This window comes from Saccoglossus kowalevskii, chromosome 15 (genome assembly GCF_978046115.1).
Source record: "Saccoglossus kowalevskii chromosome 15, keSacKowa6.1, whole genome shotgun sequence".
NCBI lineage: Eukaryota > Metazoa > Hemichordata > Enteropneusta > Harrimaniidae > Saccoglossus > Saccoglossus kowalevskii.
In genome coordinates this window covers 24,046,430-24,070,430 of record NC_140655.1, presented here as the reverse complement: position 1 = coordinate 24,070,430, position 24,001 = coordinate 24,046,430, and the positions used below count along the sequence as shown (strand labels likewise).

General features: G+C 36.0%; 1 protein-coding gene across 1 annotated transcript in view; it reads right to left on the bottom strand.

Annotated features, from left to right (window-relative positions):
* Positions 1–24,001, bottom strand: part of LOC100369951 (uncharacterized) — an 81,406-nt gene that overhangs the window by 56,315 nt on the left and 1,090 nt on the right. Inside the window, exon 2 of the mRNA XM_085490594.1 lies at positions 565–769. Within this exon, the coding sequence (XP_085346720.1) occupies positions 565–735 (171 nt within the window). The 5' untranslated portion in view covers positions 736–769. The remainder of the gene's footprint in view (positions 1–564; positions 770–24,001) is intronic.

Genomic DNA, 24,001 nt, shown 5'->3' with positions numbered 1-24,001 from the left:
CACCTTGTTTCATACACAACACCTACGGCAAAATTAAATGCAAAATGAACGACTGAAATGAACACTTTTTCGGCACTTATGCACAAAGTAATAAATATTGCCAAACAATTAAAGTATGAACTATGAAATCACAAATAAAAATAAAGACTGTGATCGTTTTGGGGGTGGTAATGCAATTTACCAAGGTTGAAACTTTTGTTTTATTATTGCTATAATGCATACTGTAATAATGAATTAATCAAAATCAAAATCTTGTTTTTTTCCGTTATTTAATTAAAAAAATTAAAACCAAGTGAATAACCCTTTTACAGTACGTGCCTTTTCACAAAACCGATATGATCACACAGAGACTTTGCTTAAAAACACGCAATATTTGTAGACGTAGCACAGAACATAAGTGCTTCAAACTAGTTTGAAGAATAATGCTATGACGTAACTGTTGTCTCCCCACAAGAGCAACACACACTGTACGCAGGACTTGAGCGATTCACACTTTAGAACAATAGTTATAGAGTTACTATAGCTAGCTGTGAAAAATCATGTAGATAAAGCTTGACCACTCACTGGATATGTGAAATACAATTTACAAACATAAGATTTCCGGTTTCCATAGCAATCAGCTTCATTGCTTTCAGCTTTTGGATGAAATTGTGCAATACCAGTCACACATGGTCGCGCATTCAATTGGTCATCTTCTTTAGATAGTAAATCTTCAGTTATCTCAAATCCTTGCATTCTGTGGCAAACAATAATCACCGTGGCAGTCGTTCTGCAATTAATTACAGTGGAAACTATTAGTACAGTTGTAGAACCGAGTATACCTATGGTAATTACCCTTTTCACCACCCTTTTCACTTTTTCGCCAAAATTTTTCTTTCCTTATTTCTCGTATTCTCTAATATTTCTAGAAATGAACCCAAATTTTGCAGCTAACTAACAAAACTACACTGACTATTTTGTAAATTTGTAATAAAAAGAGGGAACTGGTGGTGAAAAGGTTAAAAAAAAAAAAAAATGGTCTTATTACAAACATGTACGTGCAGAGTGCATGAAACCTGTCCTAGTGCAGCCAGATCTGAAGGCCTTCTGGCTACGCTGTGTGGTGCGGATCGCATGGACAGTTTTCATGATCTCTGCGCATAATAGGCTTGGTTATTAAGCATCCTTTTTTGGGGATGCCCAGTGGCCGAGGGAAAGTTGTGTAGTGACGTGAAGCTAGGCGAGTGGGTGTCTGACACGAGCGCCGGTTCGAGTCACGCATGCAATACGCGTTTACTTTCATTTGACGTAGTATTTACCATGCCGTTTATTCGGTGTTATTTGCTTACATGATATGTACAAGATGTTACAACCAACATGTGTAGAAAACCAAGTGATATGCCACCAGAGGCGAAGAGCAAAAAACATACATTTACATTTGAAAACGTTGGCGGACTAAGACTTCGCCATGCAGAAATGTTTTATTTTGACATCGACTGTGGCGTGAACAGTTATTGCATAAATAGATAACTTACAACAATTACATGATGACCCAAATAAACTTAGCAGCTTTCTGACTTTGGTTGTTTATGACTTAAAAGAACAGCTCATCGAACAATATAGCTGCAGAAATCATAGACAATAGTAAGTGCAGAAATAGTAATAATGATTTTGAGCATGGCGATGTCAGCCAAGCATGGCAGTCTCTCAGAGCTGCATGGCAGAATTGTCATCCTATGGAGACCACTGTAATAACTGATAGGTGTACACAAATATTAAGGGTATATTGAACATAAGACAGGGGAGCTCTTTCAACCATAAGTTTGTTGAATCTATGTTGTGCATATATGGACTGATCAAATTCAAACTCAGTTGACATTGATGCTATTGATAGAACAGATTTTTCTGCAACTGTATCAATAGAAACTGGCAGCGGTAGTGATGATTATTATGTTGATAATGATGAAAAGGAAAATAATTAAACGAAAAAATAAAAATTCTTTGCAGATTTGGGATGACCCTCCTTCATTAAATCTACTTGTAGCACTCAAGGAGCAGATAGACAAGAATACGTAAAGAAAATGTACAGTCTTTCAACCCATCATCATTTTTTTCACAACAATGCTTCAAACAGCCTGACAAATTCAAGAGTTGTTTGACTTATCCTGAAATTCTGAAAGAGCAATTGAAAGACCCTGCGAAAAATGTGTCAGATCTGAGGGGACATACCAGTACAATGTATATATAAAATGTTTGGGAAACTGGTACGTACAAGCTTCCCTCCAATAACTGCTGGTAAAGCTGACAGTAGACATACAATCGATCAGAACATTCTGCCACAATTTGTTGTGAATCACAAACCAATTTTGACTACCAATGTGTTCTTTGCCAATGCTACTCTTCAGGATTTTCAGAGAATTTAAGAAAGCTTAGAAAGAACTGGGTGCTGAGAGTATTGGAGACATATTAATAATTAATTACTAGTAGTCTTTCAAACAAGGTCTGCACAATGTCACAGACCATCAATATACCAGGTCTCATTCAAATGTGATTAGAACTCGAGATATTCATGGAAAATTATGAATTATTATGCAAATTAGGTAATTAATATGCACAGCTTTTAGTCAAAATTAATTAGGTCTGAGCATATTCTAGAGCATCTATGTACCAAGTTACATTCAAATATAATGAGTAGTACTTGAAATATCAGCAAAAAAGCCAAAAATTTACTAATCAAGCAAATTAGGTAATTAATATGTACTGATATTAACCAAAAAACATGTCAGGTGTGTGCATTGCAGGGTTCTCCCCAGGGCTTTTTAGCGCCGAGGTCCACGGCGCTTTACTTGGGACCTCGGCGATATGTGTTCCGACCTCGGCGCTTGATGTGCAAAAGGTTTTTCGCCACGCTGGTCAGCCCAGACCGGCACTCAGAATTAGTGACCACCACGGAAACGCTTCCGACTAGGACTATTGTCCGATTGTTATTATTATTACGTACCGACCGACACGCATCCTGCCAGTCGAGGATTATGATTTGTAAACAATAGACCTAGTCGCACGATACGTAGCGGCTAGTCAAATATGTGAAATCAGCACCTCTTTGTTTGTAAGTAAATACTTTCTGCGATTGACACAGTCTTTAGATTGAAAGTCAAAATTATTTCAAAATCAATTCCACCTCGATATAACATGGGTCAAAGCGGAGTTCACGATCAGTTTACGCTACTCAAGAAAAAAAACGTGTTTATTGCATGATTTGGTAAAATACATTTGAACTGTTATCATCGCGAATCATGTAAAAACTCTTCTTTCAAGACCTATTTTACCTTTTAAAAATTGCTAATCCCCTCTTTCGAAAACCATCACGCAATTTTCAACTGAAATCGATGCTAACACATTGTGCTACGACATCGCATAACTTCCGCAATGTAATTTTTATGATCACTACCATTCGGAAAACTTCGAATTCTACCGGCATTACCATGCGGCATTTTGATTGGTTAATGGCATTCTTGACCCATCGGGTCAAAGAACACATGATAATGTTTCACAAACACCATGGCGGGTCTGTTTTTTTTTTTACCGAAGCGATCGAGTGATCAAAAATAATCGCTCCCGATAAAAATAAGTCGGATTTTACTTTCATTTCATATCCAAAAAAAAATAAGTACCATTTTTTGCATGGCATCATGACCGAGTAAAAGGAATTATTAGTATAACCGGTGTATAACATCGCCAAGTAAGTTATGTCACGTCGTAACTTTGATGATCGTTTTGAAGTTTTATTTGTTCGTTCATTACTGTAAATGTAAACGTTTTAGAAGTTGATGGTACGAATAATAAATTACAACAATACGCCAATTAATTACGTGGTAGATTTTTTGAAGGAGAATGTTTTTGGAGTAAATAAAATCATGAAATTCGTGAACATATTTCTGGCTTAACGTTTCGAATGCGTTTCATTTAACGTTTTACAATAGACAATAATTTATTTGTGTTTGTTTTTAGTCTGCAGCATTTGTATTTCGAGAATGTTTCAAACTCTTCTAAATTGTGAAACATAATGTGTCGATTCCATTAAAAAAAATATTGTGACCGATCTCATTAATTTTTATAATTGTAAATGAGTTATTAATTAATGAAGGAAAGGTATGTAAATGATATGCAAATTATTATGCAAATTAGTTGCAGCGCTATGTATTTTTTCTGGGGAGAACCCTGCATTGTCCTAGAGCATCTTACTAGGATAATGTACAGACCTGACAAGTTTTGGGTTAATATCCGTGCATATTAATTAAAATCAAAGAAAGCTTAGAAAGAACTCCCATGTGCTGCGAGTATTGGAGACACATTAAATATAATTCGAAATTACTTAGCTGAAAACTAATTATGCAAATCAGGAAATTAATATGACCAGATTTGAGTGTAAAACTAATGAGGTCTGCGCAATGTAACAGAAAATCTATGTCTCCAAGTTTAATTGAAATGTGATTAGAACCAAAAAATTATGAATTATTATGCTTATTAGGGAATTAATATTAACAGATTTTTACCCCAAACTAATTAGGTTTGTACATTGTCCTAGAGCATCTTTGTACTTAAAGTTTCATTGAAATGGAATAATTAGTACCGTGAAAACTCCAAAATTTCGACCCCTCTAAAAATTCGACCGCCTTTTTATTTGCCGGGTTTCGGTGTTTTATTTACCTCCAAATTTTCGACTCCACTAAAAATTGCCGACTCATTCTTATTCGAAAATTGCGACCAGTTTTAGTTTTCCCCCAAACGAAAAAAAACCCGATGTGAGCGTTCAAACGGGACCTTCCTCGAAGGCATGAATCCGGGTTTCTGATTGACTGACAGATTTTTATTTTATTGGTAACGAAAATATATTCTAAATAAACGAAGTTTCAAATAAAAACGAACACAAAAATCTCGGCATGCTGCGTTTCTGGATTGTTGATTATTACTGTACTCAGTAGTGATTATAATAATGTACACAAAATAAATTTGTTGAATGGTTATGAAATACAAATAAAAGTCAACTTAGTTTCATCGTAAGCGAATGATTCCGGTCTCGTATAAACGTTTGATGCTGTAGGATATCCGCCATGTTCTCTTAGGTCAAATAGGTCAAATCGCTAATTAACCAATCAAAAAGCTGGATGATGCCAACGTGTTCAAATTACCATAGCTTATTTAAGTATGTTAATGTTATTGAATGCAATGCGGAAGAGATTGATGTTGTAGTACGATATTTTGGCTTGGATTTTGATGCGAAAACGGCATGATTTTTTTTTAAATAAAAAAATTAGTTGTTTTTAAAAAATAAACTGGTCATCTGAAGAATAATTTAACATTGTTCACAGTGATAACAGCTCATTCTCGAAAGGAAGCTTACCCGCTCACGCTAGTCACGATAAAAATCATACACGTGTACTCTTGAATAGACAGACGTCAATGACTACGGTAAAACTTAGACTTTATTTTAGCCGGCAGGATTGATTGAAATGTCCGAAAAATGACGCCAAAATACACCTTAAAAGTCCCATTTTATTTTCTTAAATCCCATCACAGGGAGCCCAGGAACTATAATCAACTGTAATACGCAGTCTCTATGAGGGGGGGGGGGGGTTACGAACCAGTTGAGCAAGGCTAACCGAGTCGTGACCTCGATGTGGTTCGTAATCAGTCTTGTGATTGGTTGTTGACAAATGCTGAATAGGCCACGCCTCCAACTGTGCCATGCGTTCGGGCAAACCGTTAGGAATTCCTAAATGGAGTAAATTTGTGTAGTTTTCTTGATTTATTCTGCAGATATCGGTAAAATGTAGGTAGGGCTTTGGCGAAATTTGAAGAAGCAACTAATATTCTTCAACCTGGTATTTTTTTTATATTTTATTTTTCATTCTTTTCGTCTGTTTTTTCGAGTTTAAAAAATGTGAGCTGGCTGGAGCCTTTATCCCTTGTCTATTTCTTACACTAGATACCAGCCGATCAAGTTTTCCTAGGTAGTGCGAGACAGCTTTGTCTTTTGACCTATTAGTTTTGTGCTGACCTCTTCTCAGCGTCTTGATGTTTTGTTTTGCTTGTCATAATACTCACTGATTGATGACTTTGTTTAGATTTTGAGTTACAACTCGGCCACGACCTTTGCTTTTACCGTGAAACATGAGGAAGTTTACGTCAATTGACGGACATTGCATTTTTTAAAAACTAATGAAGCACACTGTCTATCATCCCCATTTTTTCATTTGCTGATTTCTATTCTGAAAAATTCGACCGTCCGAAAATGCACCTTAATTTTGACTCTAAAAACACGTCACATTTCTAACACCAATTATTTAAAACCGGTCGAAATTTTGGAGTTTTTACGGTACTTTAGATATCAGTGTGAAAGCTTAAAATTGGTTAATTATGCAAATTAGGTAATTAATATGTACAGATTTTAACCCACAATTATTCAGGTCTGTCTATTGTCCTACAGCATCCATGTACATTCATTGATATGTGATGTATAGTACCTGAGATATCAGTGTGAAAGTTGGTTAATTATGCAAATTAGGTGATTAATATGCACAAATATTTACCGGAAACTAATTGGGTCTGCATAATTCTAGATTCATTGAAATGTGATGATTAGTACTTTAGATATCAGTAGAAAAGCTGAAAATTAATTATGCAAATTAGGTAATTAATATGCACAATTATTTACCCTAAAACTAATCAGGTCTCTGCATAGTCCTAAAGGATCTATGTACCAAGTTTCATTGAAATGCGATGATTAGTACTTGAGATACCCGTGGAAAAGCTGAAAATTAACTAATTATGCAAATTAGGTGATTAATATGCACAAATATTTATCGAAAACAATCAATCTCTGCATAGTCCTTGAGTATGTAAGTACCAAGTTTCATTGAAATGTAATGCTAACTACTTATATCAAATGCTGAAAATTAATTAATTATGCAAATTTAGGTAATTAATATGTACTGATATTACCATAAAAACTATCAGGTCTGTGCAGTGTCGTATGACATCTATGTACCAAGTTTCATTGAAATGTGATGATTAGTACTTGAGATATCAGTGGAAAAACCGAAAATTGACTAATCATTATGCAAATTAGGTAATTAGTATCCACGGATTATTACCAAAAACTAATCAAAACCTAGCATTAGTTCAGAGCATCTATGTACCAAGTTTCATCAAAATCCAATGAGTGGTTGTTTAGATATCAGTGGAACAGTCATGGAACCACTAAAAAATAGCTAATTATCATGCAAATTCAGGGGCGTCGATCATGGGGGGACAGGGGGGACACGTCCCCCCCACTTTTTGAAGGGTGGGGGACACAATATCAACTGTCCCCTCCACTTTCCTGACTTACCCAAATATCAATAATAGGCTTATATCAAAGCCTGCGTTTGTGTAAGGCCTTTGGTTCTGTGTACATGTACAGTATTCTCAATGATCAAGAATGAAAATCCGCAAGTATGCAACAAATTTTGGTTGCATTTTTCAAAAATTTCAACCTTCTGAGGGGGACACATCCCTCCTCGGGGTTACACACCTATATTCTGACACCCCTATGTTCCGACATCCCTATAGACACCCCTATGTTCCGACATTCCTATATTCCGACAACCCTATGTTGAGATGCTAATAGGTTCTGACACCTACGAAATTTAAGAAACGTTTTTGACATTTCACTGCGTTTTTATCTCTTTACTATAAGAACAAATATCATTAATCTTCTTCAAATATTATTCTATGCTCACCTTTTGTAACACAATGTTACATTTCTTTACATTAAAAATAACTATGCCGGATTATAATACATGTACTTGCCACTCTTCTGGCCATGGGCTTTCATGGAGGTGTTTTTGTGATCATCGTCGGCAATATTCTCAGACGCGATGTATCCTATCAAGCTTCAGACGAAAAATATTTTTTTTTTAATTATTGCCAAGCGTTCAGATCAACAATAAACTATGTACCTGGTAGTCTTCATGTGGGCCTCTGACAACTTGTACTCGGGGAGTCGTAAATTACATTGTTTAGTACTTTTATGTTCGACGATCATCCAATAAATTCTGAGCCGGCCAGAATGTGCCATATTTTCAATGGAAATATGTACGCTAGTGGTCGGAAGCCAAAATTGGATAAATACCCCTCCCCATGGTAGAACAAAGCAACATGTTTTTTCTCTGTTCAGCGCGATCAGTCTAGTTACAGAATACTGACTGTACAATTAAAATTAAGTCAAGGCTGTCAAATTTACTGCCATAAAATAGACAGAAACATGGAAATTAATTTGGTCAATTTTGGCTGTAGAATCTGAGCCGTTTTGCCCCCGAAAATCAGGGTAAATATGTTAGCTTTAAAAAATTATACACAGCGTCAAATAAAAAGTGAATTTTATGGGATCAACCTTATACAAAGATATAATTACGTAATAGCCTGTCACATATTAAATAGGAATACCTCAGACAAACACCATCATGTTATATATCAAATTAAAGCTATATTGGTGTAGCGTACAAGTATTACGTTGGATATTATATCGTATAATCCATTACTTATTGACATTATGAATTCATTAACTTTATTATACGTTATTCGAAATCATCAAATGGCATTTTCTGGGCAAATCCTGTCCATGATAAAATTAATTAGTCATGACATATTCATGTATTTGAAAATAAGTCTTTTTATGCTTTCTCAATATTTTATTTATTTATTTATTTATTAATTTATTCAAGAGAACGCTATTACACTGCCAAGAAATTACATATAGATAAAAATGGAATTCAAATAGATGGCGTGACGTTGCCTGACCTAAGATTTACACAAGTAAATTAAACATATGTAGCAAAGAAGTTTGGGTAATTTACACAAACGTAAAATACAAAATCGACGACTGCACAATGGAGAAAATAGGCAGTTTCAAATACATCTGCAGAACACGAAGGATATTGACAAAGAAATAATGTAAAGTATAAATACGGGATGTACATGTTTTGGTAGATATAAGGATAAGTATTTAAATTGTGTATTATACCAACTGTAATTTATGAGTGTAACATATGGGAATATTTTCAGAATAAAGAGGAATATCAGAACAATGCAATGGAACGAAGAATAGAATAGAACAGTGCTTTCTGACTTCTTTAAGGAAATCTGTCTGATATGGACCTTAACCTTGAACGATGAATTATGCATCAAATTTGCAGGTAGTATAAACTTGTACAATATCCTCGCATTAGAGGAAGCCGGCCTATTGTACATTTGAATTATCGGATAAATATCTGATAATTCTCGATGTTTTAGATTGATATTAGACAGGGTCTACAGCTGGGTGGTGGTTTAATTTATTTAAACATGGAATTCTCCGAGACCTATCAATGTCTTAGATTGATAGGAAAACGTATAACGTGTGGAGGTAAACAAGGATTGTTGGCCGAAAACACACAATATAAGAATGGAAAGAGATAGTGTGAAACCTTTGTATTTTTTGGCAATCTCAAAAACTTATGCAAACACTACGGAATGCTAAATGCAGTGCCTATTCATCTCTCGCATAATAAATAAATAAATAAATAAATAAATAAATAAATAAATGATTTTAATTAATATGTAGATAAACTTGGAAAGGTGCTACCGGATGTAAACGGCAACCTTGCAATTCCGCGACTGATGAATATCGAAGTACAACTTTCATAAAAAAGGTAAAATAATTCTCCGATAATTATCGATCTAAAACTTCGATAGTTAGGTAATCGGAGGATTTAAGGTTGGAACCACATCCAACAGACACGGATATTGTCAAATAATTGTCGACAGGCCCGTAGCCAGCACCTTTGAATAGGGGGTTCGAAAACAACAATAATATATTTTATGTGAATTTTAGAATATTCAAAAAGTGTCATTGAACTTAAATTTTTATATTCTCGGTTTTAAATTCAATTGGTTTACTTTGTGTTACGTTGGTAAGTTATTTCACATAACATCTTTGAACTATTTTACCATTTAAGAGAAAGGAGCCATTCCCCACCCACAGACAAACACACCCACACCCTAGATCCACTACGGCAAAATGTTGTACACAAGAAAGACAAGACTGTACGTATCTTAGCATTATTGTCTAAGCATTTTAAGGTAGAATGCTACTCACGAGTTTTTTCGCTCTTCGCAAATGTTAGCGCACATAAAAGTGACACGATTTCATGTCGAAATCTGTCTACAATTATTCATTTTAGTATTAGTCAATTTTGTATTATGTAATTTTATTTCTGTACAGGGCCTCAGCCCATCGTACAAAATGTAATGGGTAGAAAAGTGCATAGCACGTTTAAAAAACAATACAACATCCATGTAAACTCATGGTACTAAGTTAAAGGGGCACCTTCCAGTTAAGATTAATTTCACAACAAATTTACTTTCTGGATTAAAATAACAAAAGATAGATTAACATTGTAAACAACATAAACAATAGTGTCCCATGATTCTTTGGTGCAATCCATGGGATTGAGCGGTTCCCCTTTAAGCTGGATTCATATTCATCTCGTCCCTTGAAAACTTTAAAAAGATACAGAGCTAGTTAGTCCCCGTTCGGACGAAGTCCGAAAACGGGGACTTATAATTCGGTCTCCGTCCGTGCGTCCGTCCAGAGTCATATCTCAGAATCCCTTCGACTGATTCCGTTCATTCTTTGCATGTGCCTGGTACTTTATGTGGGACATATGTACATGCAGTGGCTTAGCGATTCGATTCAAAATAGCCGACTGGCAGCCATCTTGTTTTTTGAAAATATTGTATTTTGGACATGCTTTGTCAGTTTTCATTCAAACTTGGTACATAGATTATGCATGTTAGGATACATGTCCATGACGATTTATTTCACAATTGGATCAAAGATGGCCGACTGGCAGCCATCTTGTTTTTTGAAAATGTTGTATTTTGGACATGCTTTGTCAGTTTTCATTCAAATTTAGTACATAGTTCATACATGTTAGGATACATGTCCCCGACCGTCCGTGAGTTCCTGAGTCTGTCCGTTTGTCCGACCGTCAGTCAGTCTGTCCAGAGTCATATTTCTGAATCCTGTGGACCGATTCCGTTCATTCTTTGCATGTGCCCAGTACCTTATGTGGCACATATGCACATGCAGTGGTTTAGCGATTCGATGCAAAATGGCCGACTGGCAGCCATCTTGTTTTTTGAAAATGTTGTATTTTGAACATGCTTTGTCAGTTGTCATTCAAAGTTGGTACATAGATTATACATGTTAGGATATATGTCCATGACGATTTATTTCGCAATTGGATCAAAGATGGTCGACTGGTAGGCATGTTTTTTTTTTTTTATGCGGTATCTTGGACGTGCTCTGTCAGTTTTCATTCAAATTTGGCACATACATGTACTTTATACATGTTAGGATGCATGTCCATGACAATTTGTTTCAAAATCTGGTCAAGGATGGCCGATTGACAGCCATCTGACTTTTTGGCCTTACTACTTTATTTCCACAATTTATGTACCATTTTCATTCGTATTTGGCACATATATCATGCATATCAGTGTGTTTCATAATCAGATCAAAGATGGCAGAATAACGGCTGTTTTTATTTTTGGCCATATTACCACTACACGGAACACGTGTTTCGATGTAAATAAACAATCTGTTGTATACGCCACTTGGAACTCAAGTTTCAAGGACACGCTCGCGACAACCCCTCCGCTTTAATATGACGAGCTCAAAGAGAACTTTAAATTTAACGGGGACTGTGTCATTTTCAATGACTTGTTGATATATAGTGTGACAGTTTGAATAGCGACGAAGTAAGCCCAGACTGTCAGTGTTTGCATAATTGCATTGGGTTATTGACAAAAGATCAGCCCTTAGATTATTATAAAATGGACATATAAAAACAAAGTGAATGTCATTTTCCACCATGCTAAATTCAAATGTATCATTGCAAAAACTAAAAATGTAGTGATCTAACTGTATTTTTGTGTGTCTGCCTAATTCAACATTATGTTTATAGCCAAAACAGCGAAAACTCGTCAGTATATATTTTAATTGCTTGCCAATAAATCTCACATGTTATAATACTACTTTGATTTTTCCGAAAGTATACAGTCTGGATGATTGTGAAATTGAGGCATGCCATTCTTGCTGACAACATTTTTTTATTCTTTGAGTAAATATCTCCAAGAAATTTACAGAATCTCCAACTTGTTTTTCAAACCAGACAATGCCGAAACCAGATTTGAACAGAAGATTTTTATGTGGATTTCCCAAGTAAGTCTGCCGGTCTTGTCTAATCGTTTAAGCATGATATAACATCTTTTGGGGTTCTAGCTATTTTATACTTCAAGTAATTTTAACCAATATGAGATACAAGGCTTGAAATAACCACAGCATAATGGCAGCCTTCCACATTCGTTCAACATCGCTACATTGTTTGTACAACTATTAACGCTAAGTAGATATCTGCAAAATGTTGTCTGTACCCCTCGATTTCCAAATTTTCGTACCCCCATATCGCTACCATAAGAAATGACCGACAGATTAAGTTTGACACAAGTATACTGTGTGTCGGAACATAGTGGTGTCGGAACATAGAGATGTTGAACATAGGGCAGTCCCCCCTTCCTTCTCAGACACCCCCCTGTTCGCGCAAGCGCGGGCATTGGCCGCTAACGCGGACGCAAAAGTGTCCCCCTCACTTTTCAGAATGGATCGACGCCCCTGTGCAAATTAGGTAATTAATATGCACGGATTTTTACCAAAAATTAATCAAATCTGCGCATATGTTCAGAGCATCTATGTACCAAGTTTCATCAAAATCCAATGAGTGGTTCTTTAGATATCAGTGGAACAGTCATAGAACAGCTAAAAATTAGCTAATTATCATGCAAATTAGGTAATTAACGAGCATGGATTTTTACCAAAACCTAATCAAATCTGCGCATTGGCCCAGAGCATCTATGCACCAAGTTTCATCAAAAACCGATGTATGGTTCTTGAGATAGCAGTGGAACAGTCGGACACACATACATACACACACACACACATACAGACACACTAACTGCAAAGACTCCCATTTTGTGCTTCGCACATGGGAGTCAAAAACAAACTAATTATGCAAATTAGGTAATTAATATGAATGGATATTAACCCAAAACATAACGCAAAGCTTAGGTTTAGTAAAGGGGGAAGGTATGGTACAATTATATTAATATTAATATAAATTGAACCATACCTTCCCTCTTTACTAACCCTGAGCTATGCAAACTTGACTTAAATTTGATTAAATATTAATATAAATTATGGAAATAGTGAGGGTGGTCACAATGTAGGTCATGTCGTCATAAGTCGATGTAAAGTTAAATTGAATTCGTCACAAAGTTGGTACCACACACGCACACACAGATAGACAACAGACAGACAGACTGCAAAGACAAAATCAAAAACTATGCTGGAGCAAAAAACATTTACCAACACTATATATCATCCACTCACCAAAAATCCCTAGCATTCCTCACTGGCAATGTTAAGACTGATGACAACGTAGAAGTAATTTCATGAAAAAAAACAAGTCAACAGATCCCAATTGATAATTTTGTATATGGAGAAGCGCAAGACAAGCAGCCACAGTCCATCAGTCATAACAATGCCTTGAATCAATGATTATCACATCCTTTTTCATCAAGTAATCATGGTTTGAATATTGAGTGTGCAACTATGGCATTTATGTACCGGTAATATAAAACATACGTGTATTGACTACAATTTGTGATAGTGACAATTTCAAAATATGGAAATCATAATTATGGTAGAACTTCCCTATTTACTAGCAGACACTAATTAAGACACCCATTACAATGAAAATATTGAGTGTGCACCTAAACCACTTACATTGTATGTGGAATGAAACCTACATGTATGCATGTACTATAATTTGTGATAGATGACATTTAATAATTAGTAGAAAATTTCACTAACTAACTAACTAACTACCAACAGCAGTACCGGTAATGGACATGGTGAAAATGCCAATATGTAGCAAAACCATTTGCTACATTATTGACTTCAGTATCTGATAAAAGGAAGATTATACTTTGTGTGAACTACACAACATTGGTTCTACACAAAATATGATAGATTAAAAAAATGTATTGAGTATTAAACTTTCTCCTGATAAATCTGCCGGTTTTACGATTATCGCTTATTCACATTCGTAGGCTTTTACCTTTTACCTTTTACTTGTTCCTATTGTCCAGGACAACAATGGTGATAGTCTAGTAACAATAGAAATACTGCTATATATAAACTTTATAAAATTATAAGGTATTGGATCATAGTGATTGATACTTACAGAAGAGTGATAATCAATAACAGTACAGCATTTACCTGTCTTTTTATGTTTGTTACATGTATATGACTGAAAAGCTTTGGATCTTGTGAAGTGTGACAATTGAATTGCGCAAATTATTCAAGAGAGGTGTGCCAATAATCATAGTTAGGGTTGTTTTGTAAGCGTCAGCAATTCAATTTGAGATGGGATTCCTTTCAGTTTGAAAGCTTTTGTCACCTTGTTTTTTTACAGTGTGTGTACGTATGACCTTTGTGGCGCCTTCAACGTTGACGGAATTAGGTGTCATATGTCTGGGCGAATGTCAATTCAATGTAAAGCTGATGTCATTGTGTCCATCTCCAGGGTTGAACAGCCTGGTGAAAACTTGTATATTTTCTAGTAATTATGACATTAATTTCAACTGTTAAAAAGTCAAATAAATAGGATTGGTATGTAAAAGATTGATATGTCAAACTGTTCAATGAAAGTTACCCAGTAGACGGATCACTATGGAAACTTCAGTATCGTCAAATCAAATAATAAATATAGTGTTGTATAGAATAAACGATATTCCACGCCAAAGTAAATGTCCATTCATTCACATATTCTTCTCCTCTTTTAAACACTTGTAATTAAACATAGCAAAACTATTCAAACCTTGCCCGCAAGGGAATAGTTGATACAAGAATTGGCTAAATTCTTGAAATAGTGAAATTTTATAACATAATTTTCATTTCTTACTACCAAATATCACTCTAAGCTATACATTTGGGGGAGGGGTGTTGATTTTGTTGATGTTCTGCTTCTATCATTGTCGTTGTTTGATTCCACAGTATTCTCATTATTAGTGAAATCATTCACAAAACTCCCCCAAACACCACTTTCATTAAGAGTGTTATGTAACCAGGTATCAGGGACAGTTATACCCTGTGATTTGAACAGTTCAGTCTTGCTCACTAAATAATGCAGAGCCTCTAACATTTCATAAGGATGAAAATTTTCAAACTGAACATGACCGCTGTAAGATAGTTTCCTTTTCAATTTAATGGCTACTGTTTCTGATTCACTTAATTTTCATGGTAAATTCAAAATTGTGCTATTTACATTAGCAACTACATCAACAATATTACCATGGATACTTAATTGACCACTACCGTGGTAGCTCTCTTATTTGCATAAATGGAATTCTTGGAGAAAGCAATTCTTCTTCAAGTGGGTATAAACTTAATTTAGGATTTTTGTCAGGAAATTTCATTTTATTAGCATATGAACATGATGGGATAGCTCCGCTTTTCAGGGAATTAGAACAAGTATTACATATCCATTACATATCCATTGTTTAGCAAGTTCCTCATTATATTTATCATGATTACATTCAATAACAGAATGTCTATACCATGTTTGATAACAGCAATTTACATACATATTCTGGTCCTTCAGATACATATCTCTGAAATTCATTAATGAGTTCACTAAATCGATCGTTTCCAACTGCATTTTTACATTTCAATCTCTTAGCATTGCACTTTTCCTCAAGTTGTTGTATATTTTTTCTTTTTAATCTCTTTGCATACTTCTCCTTCTCCAACTGTTCTATATTTTTTCTACTTGATCTCTGCATTTCTATCCTTTTCCAATTGTTCTACATTTTTTCTACTTAATCTCTTCGCATTACGCTCTTTCTCAAGTTGTATATTTTTCCTCTTTAATCTCATTGCATTTTCTCCTTTTCCAATTGTTCTATATTTTCCCTACTTAATGTCCTTGAATATCTTCCTTCCTTCTCCAGTTGTGAGATGTTTTTTTTTTCTTGACTCTGATTGACGATAACATTGGTTTTTACGTTTCTATTTCATATATTGTTTTGTATACATGTATTCCCTCTTACGATCAATAACATCAGCTTTTACGTGCCTCTTGTTTATTTCAGCAAGCTCAATTTGCCTGTGTAATTCTTTACTTAACATATCATATTGAAGAGATGAACTAACATAATTATTGTACATGTACAGTAGCAACTTCACAAAACTTATTGCACTTACCGGTAGTTCGTAACTCACTGAACAATGAGGACTAGTACTGAGTACAACTGCTTACAGTAGAATACTATCTTATATTAATTGCGTTCATGCACAGCTCCTTAGCACGGGCTAAGAGGTCAAATTCCTTAGCCCGTGCTAAGAAAACGTGCGTGAACGCTTAGCACGGGCTAAGGAATGCTAAGTACGGGTTAAATCTGATCCGAATTTAAGATGCGGTCTAGACCCTTAGCACGGGCTAACGAAGTGTGCGCGAACGCTTAGCCCAGGGCTAAGCGCCCTCTGCAGCGACCTTTGGGTGTAGACAAAATAAATTTGGTTCGCTGTCTACGACATGCATTAATAAAACTCTGTATTCTGTTACGCCGTTGTATACTGTTTCTGTGCATCCAAATAAGTTGGGTCTGTCCTCTCTCGCGTTCCTGTGCACGTCGCTTCAAAATTAGAATGAAACATGTCAGCAGCAGAAATAGAACCTCGCACGTGTCGTCCATTTTTGGAATTGGCCTCCTTCCCTGGCAAAGGCTCGTTGCAGATATGGGCAAAGCATTGTCACGTGATCAGTACACAGCCGTTCACTATTTTTGACATCGTCAGTGCTATGTGTTTTTTTTACAACTTAGTTGTTTATTCCAGAATTCGAGCTTTTTCACATAATTTTTTAATTAGGATTTCTGTATAAGGTCATATTTTAGCCGGCGAGTAGTTCTTTAATTTATCTATTTTACTAGCAGCGACTCATTTTCGCAACAAATTTTCATACCTTTACTCAGAAATTTGTCGTGTTTGATTTTGGGGTGATTGAAATGAACTCTATTTTATTTACCCTACTTCTCGACGCAAAACCAATATTTGTCTTCGATTTTGACATTTTATGATCAAAAACATATCATTAAAAATTGGTGGGCTGATTTGTTATTTGTCACACCGCATTTTATTAATGTTAAATTGGGCGATTTTTATCGATGCTCGTAAATGCAAATGGAGAGGTTTTGAAATGCACAATGTATGCTATTCAGTGCTAAAAAAAATCTTTTATATACAAAAATTGAAGCATTGTTTTATACTAGTGTATCGAATAAAGTCATTAGTTGTTGAATAGTTGACTTGAATTGTTATGAACCCCCCCCCCCCCAAGAATCAGAAATATCACAGGTTTTTCGATTGACCACGTTGACATGAATGACGCCATTTTGACAAGGTTTGTTTAGCGATGTCAGCATGTTGTTACGCGCTGATTTTTCCCCTATTATAACTAGAAGATGAACACAATTCCTGATATTAATCTTTACATGCAGGAACTGGATATCTATGAGTTGGTAGGCTGGTTTTGATAGGTATCAGGGTTCAAAAACCCCAAATTTCATAGCGCTAATTTTGTTTACATGTTTTGTTTACGTTGTGGTTGCCCAAATTTGAAGTCAAAGTGAAGTCATACAATGAGGTATCGCTTTGAATGACGGTAAATTTGCCGATTTTAATGATTATTCTGACGATATTGTAATCTGTCTGACTTCCCGACTCCCTCGGCCCGGGTGTGAACGGTTTGTTTACCCGCAACTCGGTTCGAGACAAAAGAACGCTAGTCATTTCCAGACCGGGGATAGAGGGACTGTGGCTCACAGTATAAACTGACAAATGTGTTTAAAAACAAGTCATTGAAAATGACACAGTCCCCGTTAAATTTTTGAAAGTTCTCTTTGTGCTCGTCATATTAAAGCGGAGGGGTTGTCCTTGAAACTTGAGTTCCAAGTGGCGTATACAACAGATTGTTTATTTACATCAAAACACGTGTTCCATGTAGTAGTAATATGGCCAAAAATAAAAACAGCCGTTATTCGGCCATCTTTGATCTGATTATGAAACACACTGATATGTATGATGTATGTGCCAAATACGAATGAAAATGGTACATAAATTGTGGAAATATAGTAGTAAGGCTAAAAAGTCAGATGGCTGTCAATGGGCCATCCTTGACCAGATTTTGAAACAAATTGTCATGGACATGCATCCTAACATGTATGAAGTACATGTACAATGTATGTGCCAAATTTGAATGAAAACTGACAGAGCACGTCCAAGATACCGCATAAACAAACAAAAACAAGATGCCTGCCAGTCGACCATCTTTGATCCAATTGCGAAATAAATCGTCATGGACATGTATCCTAACATGTATAATCTATGTACCAAGTTTGAATGACAACTGACAAAGCATGTCCAAAATACAACATTTTCAAAAAACAAGATGGCTGCCAGTCGGCCATTTTGAATCGAATCGCTAAACCACTGCATGTGCATATGTCCCACATAAGGTACTAGGCACATGCAAAGAATGAACGGAATCGGTCCACAGGATTCTGAAATATGACTCTGGACATACTGACGCACGGACGAACGGACACACGGACGGACAGACTCAGGAACTCATGGACGGTCGGGGACATGTATCCTAACATGTATGATCTATGTACTAAATTTGAATGAAAACTGAAAAAGCATGTCCAAAATACGACATTTTCAAAAAATAAGATGGCTGCCAGTCGGCCATCTTTGATCCAATTGTGAAATAAATCGTCATGGACATGTATCCTAACATGTATAATCTATGTACCAAGTTTGAATGAAAACTGACAAAGCATGTCCAAAATACAACATTTTCAAAAAACAAGATGGCTGCCAGTCGGCCATTTTGAATCGAATCGCTAAACCACAGCATGTGCATATGTCCCACATAAAGTACTAGGCACATGCAAAGAATGAACAGAATCGGTCCAAGGGATTCTGAGATATGACTCCGGACGGACGCACAGACGCACGGACGGACGGACGGACGGACGGACGGAGACCGAATTATAAGTCCCCGTTTTCGGACTTCGTCCGAACGGGGACTAATAAACTTTGAACAGATCTAATTACCATACAGTGACTGCACACAAAGGTCAAATATTAACTAGAGTAAAAACAAAGGCATTTTTCTTTATATAATGAACATAAGATGGCACTGGTTCCAATAAGATGAAAATGTATACATAATCACACAACAATGGAAAATTCCAAAGGATTTCAAACCAACTATTACACCATGAATTTTCTTGTTAAATCCTGATACACATTAGGAGGATTGAATTTCAAAACATTAAAATTACTTTTCTTTAACTAAAAAAAGCTTTCACAACAATTACATTTTAACTGAAAAAAAATTACTTCATATCTCATTATTATGCATGTAAAGTGCACCAATATTGAACTTGGTTATCCTTACACCTTTGTTTATAACATACCGTATTTATCCGGGTATAAGCCCAGGGTCCTGAACATGGAAAATTGCCAAAAAATAGGGGTGGGCGTTTGCCAGGATATTCCCAGCAAAAAACAAAAATTCGCGAAAATTGACAACACGCAGATCGAACTGCGACAGGGAATAGAACGGCAAATGAAAACATGCAACATAAATAAATGAACAATATGCAACATTAGAAGTAAAACAAAACTAATTTATTGCTTATAATGTTACAAATAAACCAGAAATAATAAAAATCGACAGCGAGGAATCATTTGAATTAGGATTTTCCCGCCGACAAACATGCCCAATACGCGTGAACTCAAAATTAATTAAAATGTCAGGGGTTAAACTGCGTAAAATGATTTCCGGTCTCGACAAATTACGAGTCAACTGCCATACAAGATCAATAATAATTTACAAATTTACACAGTAAAAATTATAAAAATTCATAGCTATTTGAGAAAACTTCTCAGATCTTTATTTGTATGTTCATTGCCATCTTCGTCAAACTCAAAACCCTCAAAGTCAAAGTCGGCATCACTGTAGCCTTCGAACAAAATCCCTACAACTTCTTCCTGAAGTTCGTCGATATCGTCCCACACAATTTGGACTTAGCACTTTTAATCCACGGATTTTGCAGTCTGTCAGCTTGGCACTTTTCATTCATGTCTAATCACAATAAAGAGACAAGAAAAATGGGGTCGCTCTGCTGCGATGGCACACAATGCTTTTGTTTACAGTCTGGCAATCATCTTTGACCTTTATGCATCTGCTTTACTGATTGGCTAAGAATGACATCACTACTAGTATTTCATCATAAAGGTCAAATCGTGACATTGCTTTCTTATCAGACTCGACGCTCATCAATCACCGTGAAAGTTATCATTCAGCAAATTCCAGCGGTTGGAATGTCTCACTATATGGATATCGTGGTGGGCTTTTTTTTTTAGTTTTTTTTTATCCAACGACAGAGGAATAGTTTTCATGACAGAAATGCAATAGCGGTGATGAAAGATGGTAAAAAAGTTTGCAGTCTTCGGCGTGACATTGCAAAATTGCTGGCCCCAGTTATGGATTCGCAAGCTGCTACCAAATATTTTATGAAGCCAAAATAACGTGATTTCAACCACTCTCCCAGGTATGGGTTGCTACAATATTGCAACATTGGTTTCATAGTCGACGACGCTAAAGCTGAACGAGTGCGACACTTGCTTAGCGGCTCTTCTTATACGATTTGCTTGAATCGTTTCTAAAAAAAGCACAAACCAAACGGCCGGTCCTTTTTAGGTCCACGACATATTTCAACAAGTCATTGTCAATGACACGTCCCCGTTCCGTTCATATTTGAGTGACATATACATTCAAAGCAGATCATGACTGAAATGCACCTGCATATGTACAACACATTGTGCTAAATCTAAACAAAATCCATCCATGCATGACTGAGATCCGGTTCTGGAATTGTGAAAATACGTGATTTTGATGCATTTTCGGCCTTAAAATGGCCATCATTCCGCTATTGTTAAGCAGATCATGAAACAAATGCACATATCTATTTGTGACATGATGTACCATGTGTGTGTGAAGTTTGAACTTGATCAATCCAGACATGTCTTGGATACGGATCCAGAACTGAATTCTTTAACAAAATGGCCGCCAGTCGGCCATTTCGAACTTGATCCGAAAAAAAAAAAGACGTGCATCAAGGTCCTATTATGTTTAATGTATGTACCAAATTTGAACAAAATCCATCCATGCATAACTGAGATACGGGTCCGGAATGGTGAAAATGTGCGATTTCAATGCATTTTCGGCCTTAAAGCGGCCCCCATTTGGCTATCGTTAATGAGATCATGAAAAAAATGCATGTGCATATGTCCCATATAATGTGTGATGTATGAGTGAAGTTTGAACTTAATCGGTCCATGCATGTTCGAGATACAGGTGATCACGGACGGACGCACGGACGGACGCACGGACGCACACAGGGCAAAACATAAGTCCCCGTTTTCGGACTGCGTCCGAACGGGGACTAAAAAGAGAACTACTGTTTCTGCTTTAATATATATTTTTATAGACTTGCTGACTGTTATGATTCTGAAAAATAAATGTAAATCAGTGGTGAACGCGCTGCCCTGAAGGCAGAAAGCGAAATACCTATTTTGCTGTCACAGCTATTTCGCATTCACACCTTGTTTTACGCAATTAACGATTATATTTAAAGAATTTTTATAAGCATCATGACAGACTTCAAGAAAGTCAACTGTTAATACAACCACAGTCAACGAATAGAAAATCGTTTTTTGTTATTTTTTGTGTAGAAAAAGACCCCCTGGGCGTGTGCCCGGATATGACCTCAACTTCTTTATTGTGTCAAAAGTGGGGGGTGGGCGTTTGCCCCGGCGTGGGCTCTTACCCGGATAAGTACGGTATATAAATTTGAAACCGATCGGGTAAAAATTACTTGAGTTATCGTGCCCACAAGAGATAACCAATCAGTAGCCATCTCTCATTAATTATGCAAGCAAAATGTACCAACATCGAACTTGGTCATCGTTGCATGTTTGTTCATACCATATATAAATTTGTAACTGATCGTGTAAAAATTACTTGAGTTATCACACCCACAAGTCACGCCAACAACAACGATGGCAAAATCTTTCCCTTACCATACCATCCCCTTTGTTTACACTACACTGTGGGCAAGGCAAAAAAATAACGAAAACTATTTTTATTGTTGACATCCCTGCAGTCTGTTGTGATTCTGATAAAAATTCTTGAAAAATGTCAATTGCGCAAACCACGGATGAACGCGAAATAGCTGTGACAGCAAAATAGGTAATTTCGCGCTCTGCTGTGCAGTGCGTTCATCGATTTACGTAATTTAAATTTATTTTTCAGAATCTTTTATCACATCATAACAGTCAGCAAGTATGAAATATGTCATGACCCTAGAAAGAGCCATTAGGTTGAAAGCATGTTGTTTTGGCTTTATAAAATATTTAGTAGCAGCTTGCAAATCCATAACTGTGGCTAGCGATTTTTGCAATGTCACGCCGAAGACTGCCAACTTTTTTACCATCTTTCATCACAGCTATTGCATTTCTGTCATGAAAATTATTCTTCTGTTGTTGGAGAAAAACAATTCTTCCTATTTCAAGCCCACTGTGATATCCATATAGTGAGACATTCCAATCGCCGGAACTTGGTAATGATAACTTTCACCATGATTGATGAGCTTCTTGTCTGATAAGAAAGCAATGTTGACTTGACCTCTATGATGAAACACTAGTAGTGATGTCATTCTTAGCCAATCAGTAAAGCAGATGCTTAGAGGTCAAACTTCAGGACGAAGCTGTAGGGATTTTGTTGGACGGTGATGCCGACTTTGAGGGATTGACTTTGACAAAGATGGCAATGAACGTACAAATTGAGATCTGAGAATAATTTTTTTCAAACAACTGTGAACTTTCATAATTTTTACTGTGTAAATTTGTAAATTATTGATCTTGTATGACTATTGATCCAGTGTTTGTCAAAACTGGAAATAATTTTACACATTTTAACCCCTGACATTTTAATTCATTTCCTAATTCAAATGATTCCTCACTGTCTATTTTTATTATTTCTAGTTTACTTGTCACATTATAAGCAATAAATTATATTTGTTATACTTGCATATTGTTCATTTATTTCCGTTGCATGTTTTCATTTGCCGTTCAATTCCCTGTCGCAGTTCCATCTGCATGTTATCAATTCCAGGGGATGTCTGGGCATAAGCCCACCCCTATTTTTTTGCAATTTTCCATGTTCAGGACCTTGGGCACTCACCCAGACATCTACGGTATTTTCGCTGAAGTAATGATTCAGTGAAAATAAAATCCAGCGAATATACCTTTTTTCCTATGTTTTTCATTCATCTCGACAAAAATCAGTGAAAATAAATCCCATACAAAACACCCAACAAGTTTTTTAAGCAAAAATTAATTCCAGTGAAAATAACAAATAACTGTGTAGTAATCCCAAGAAAATATGTATTATTTTACTTTATGTGTTATTTATAATTTTTTGTATTATATTAGAAATTGGTATACAAATACTACAAAATTTATATGTAAGAAAACATATAAATTTCAAGAATAATTTTTTTATTTTTTATAAGCAAAATTCTTCACATGACATCAGTTGTGAATCAATATTTGCATCACCAGCCCCCCCCCCCCCGCACTTTTCAAATGACTATACCCTAGATGCACGAGTATCCAAATGTGACCGGGTTAGTGACATCAAACTTGTCGCAATTCTAGTGTACTTACCGTCGTTGGCCA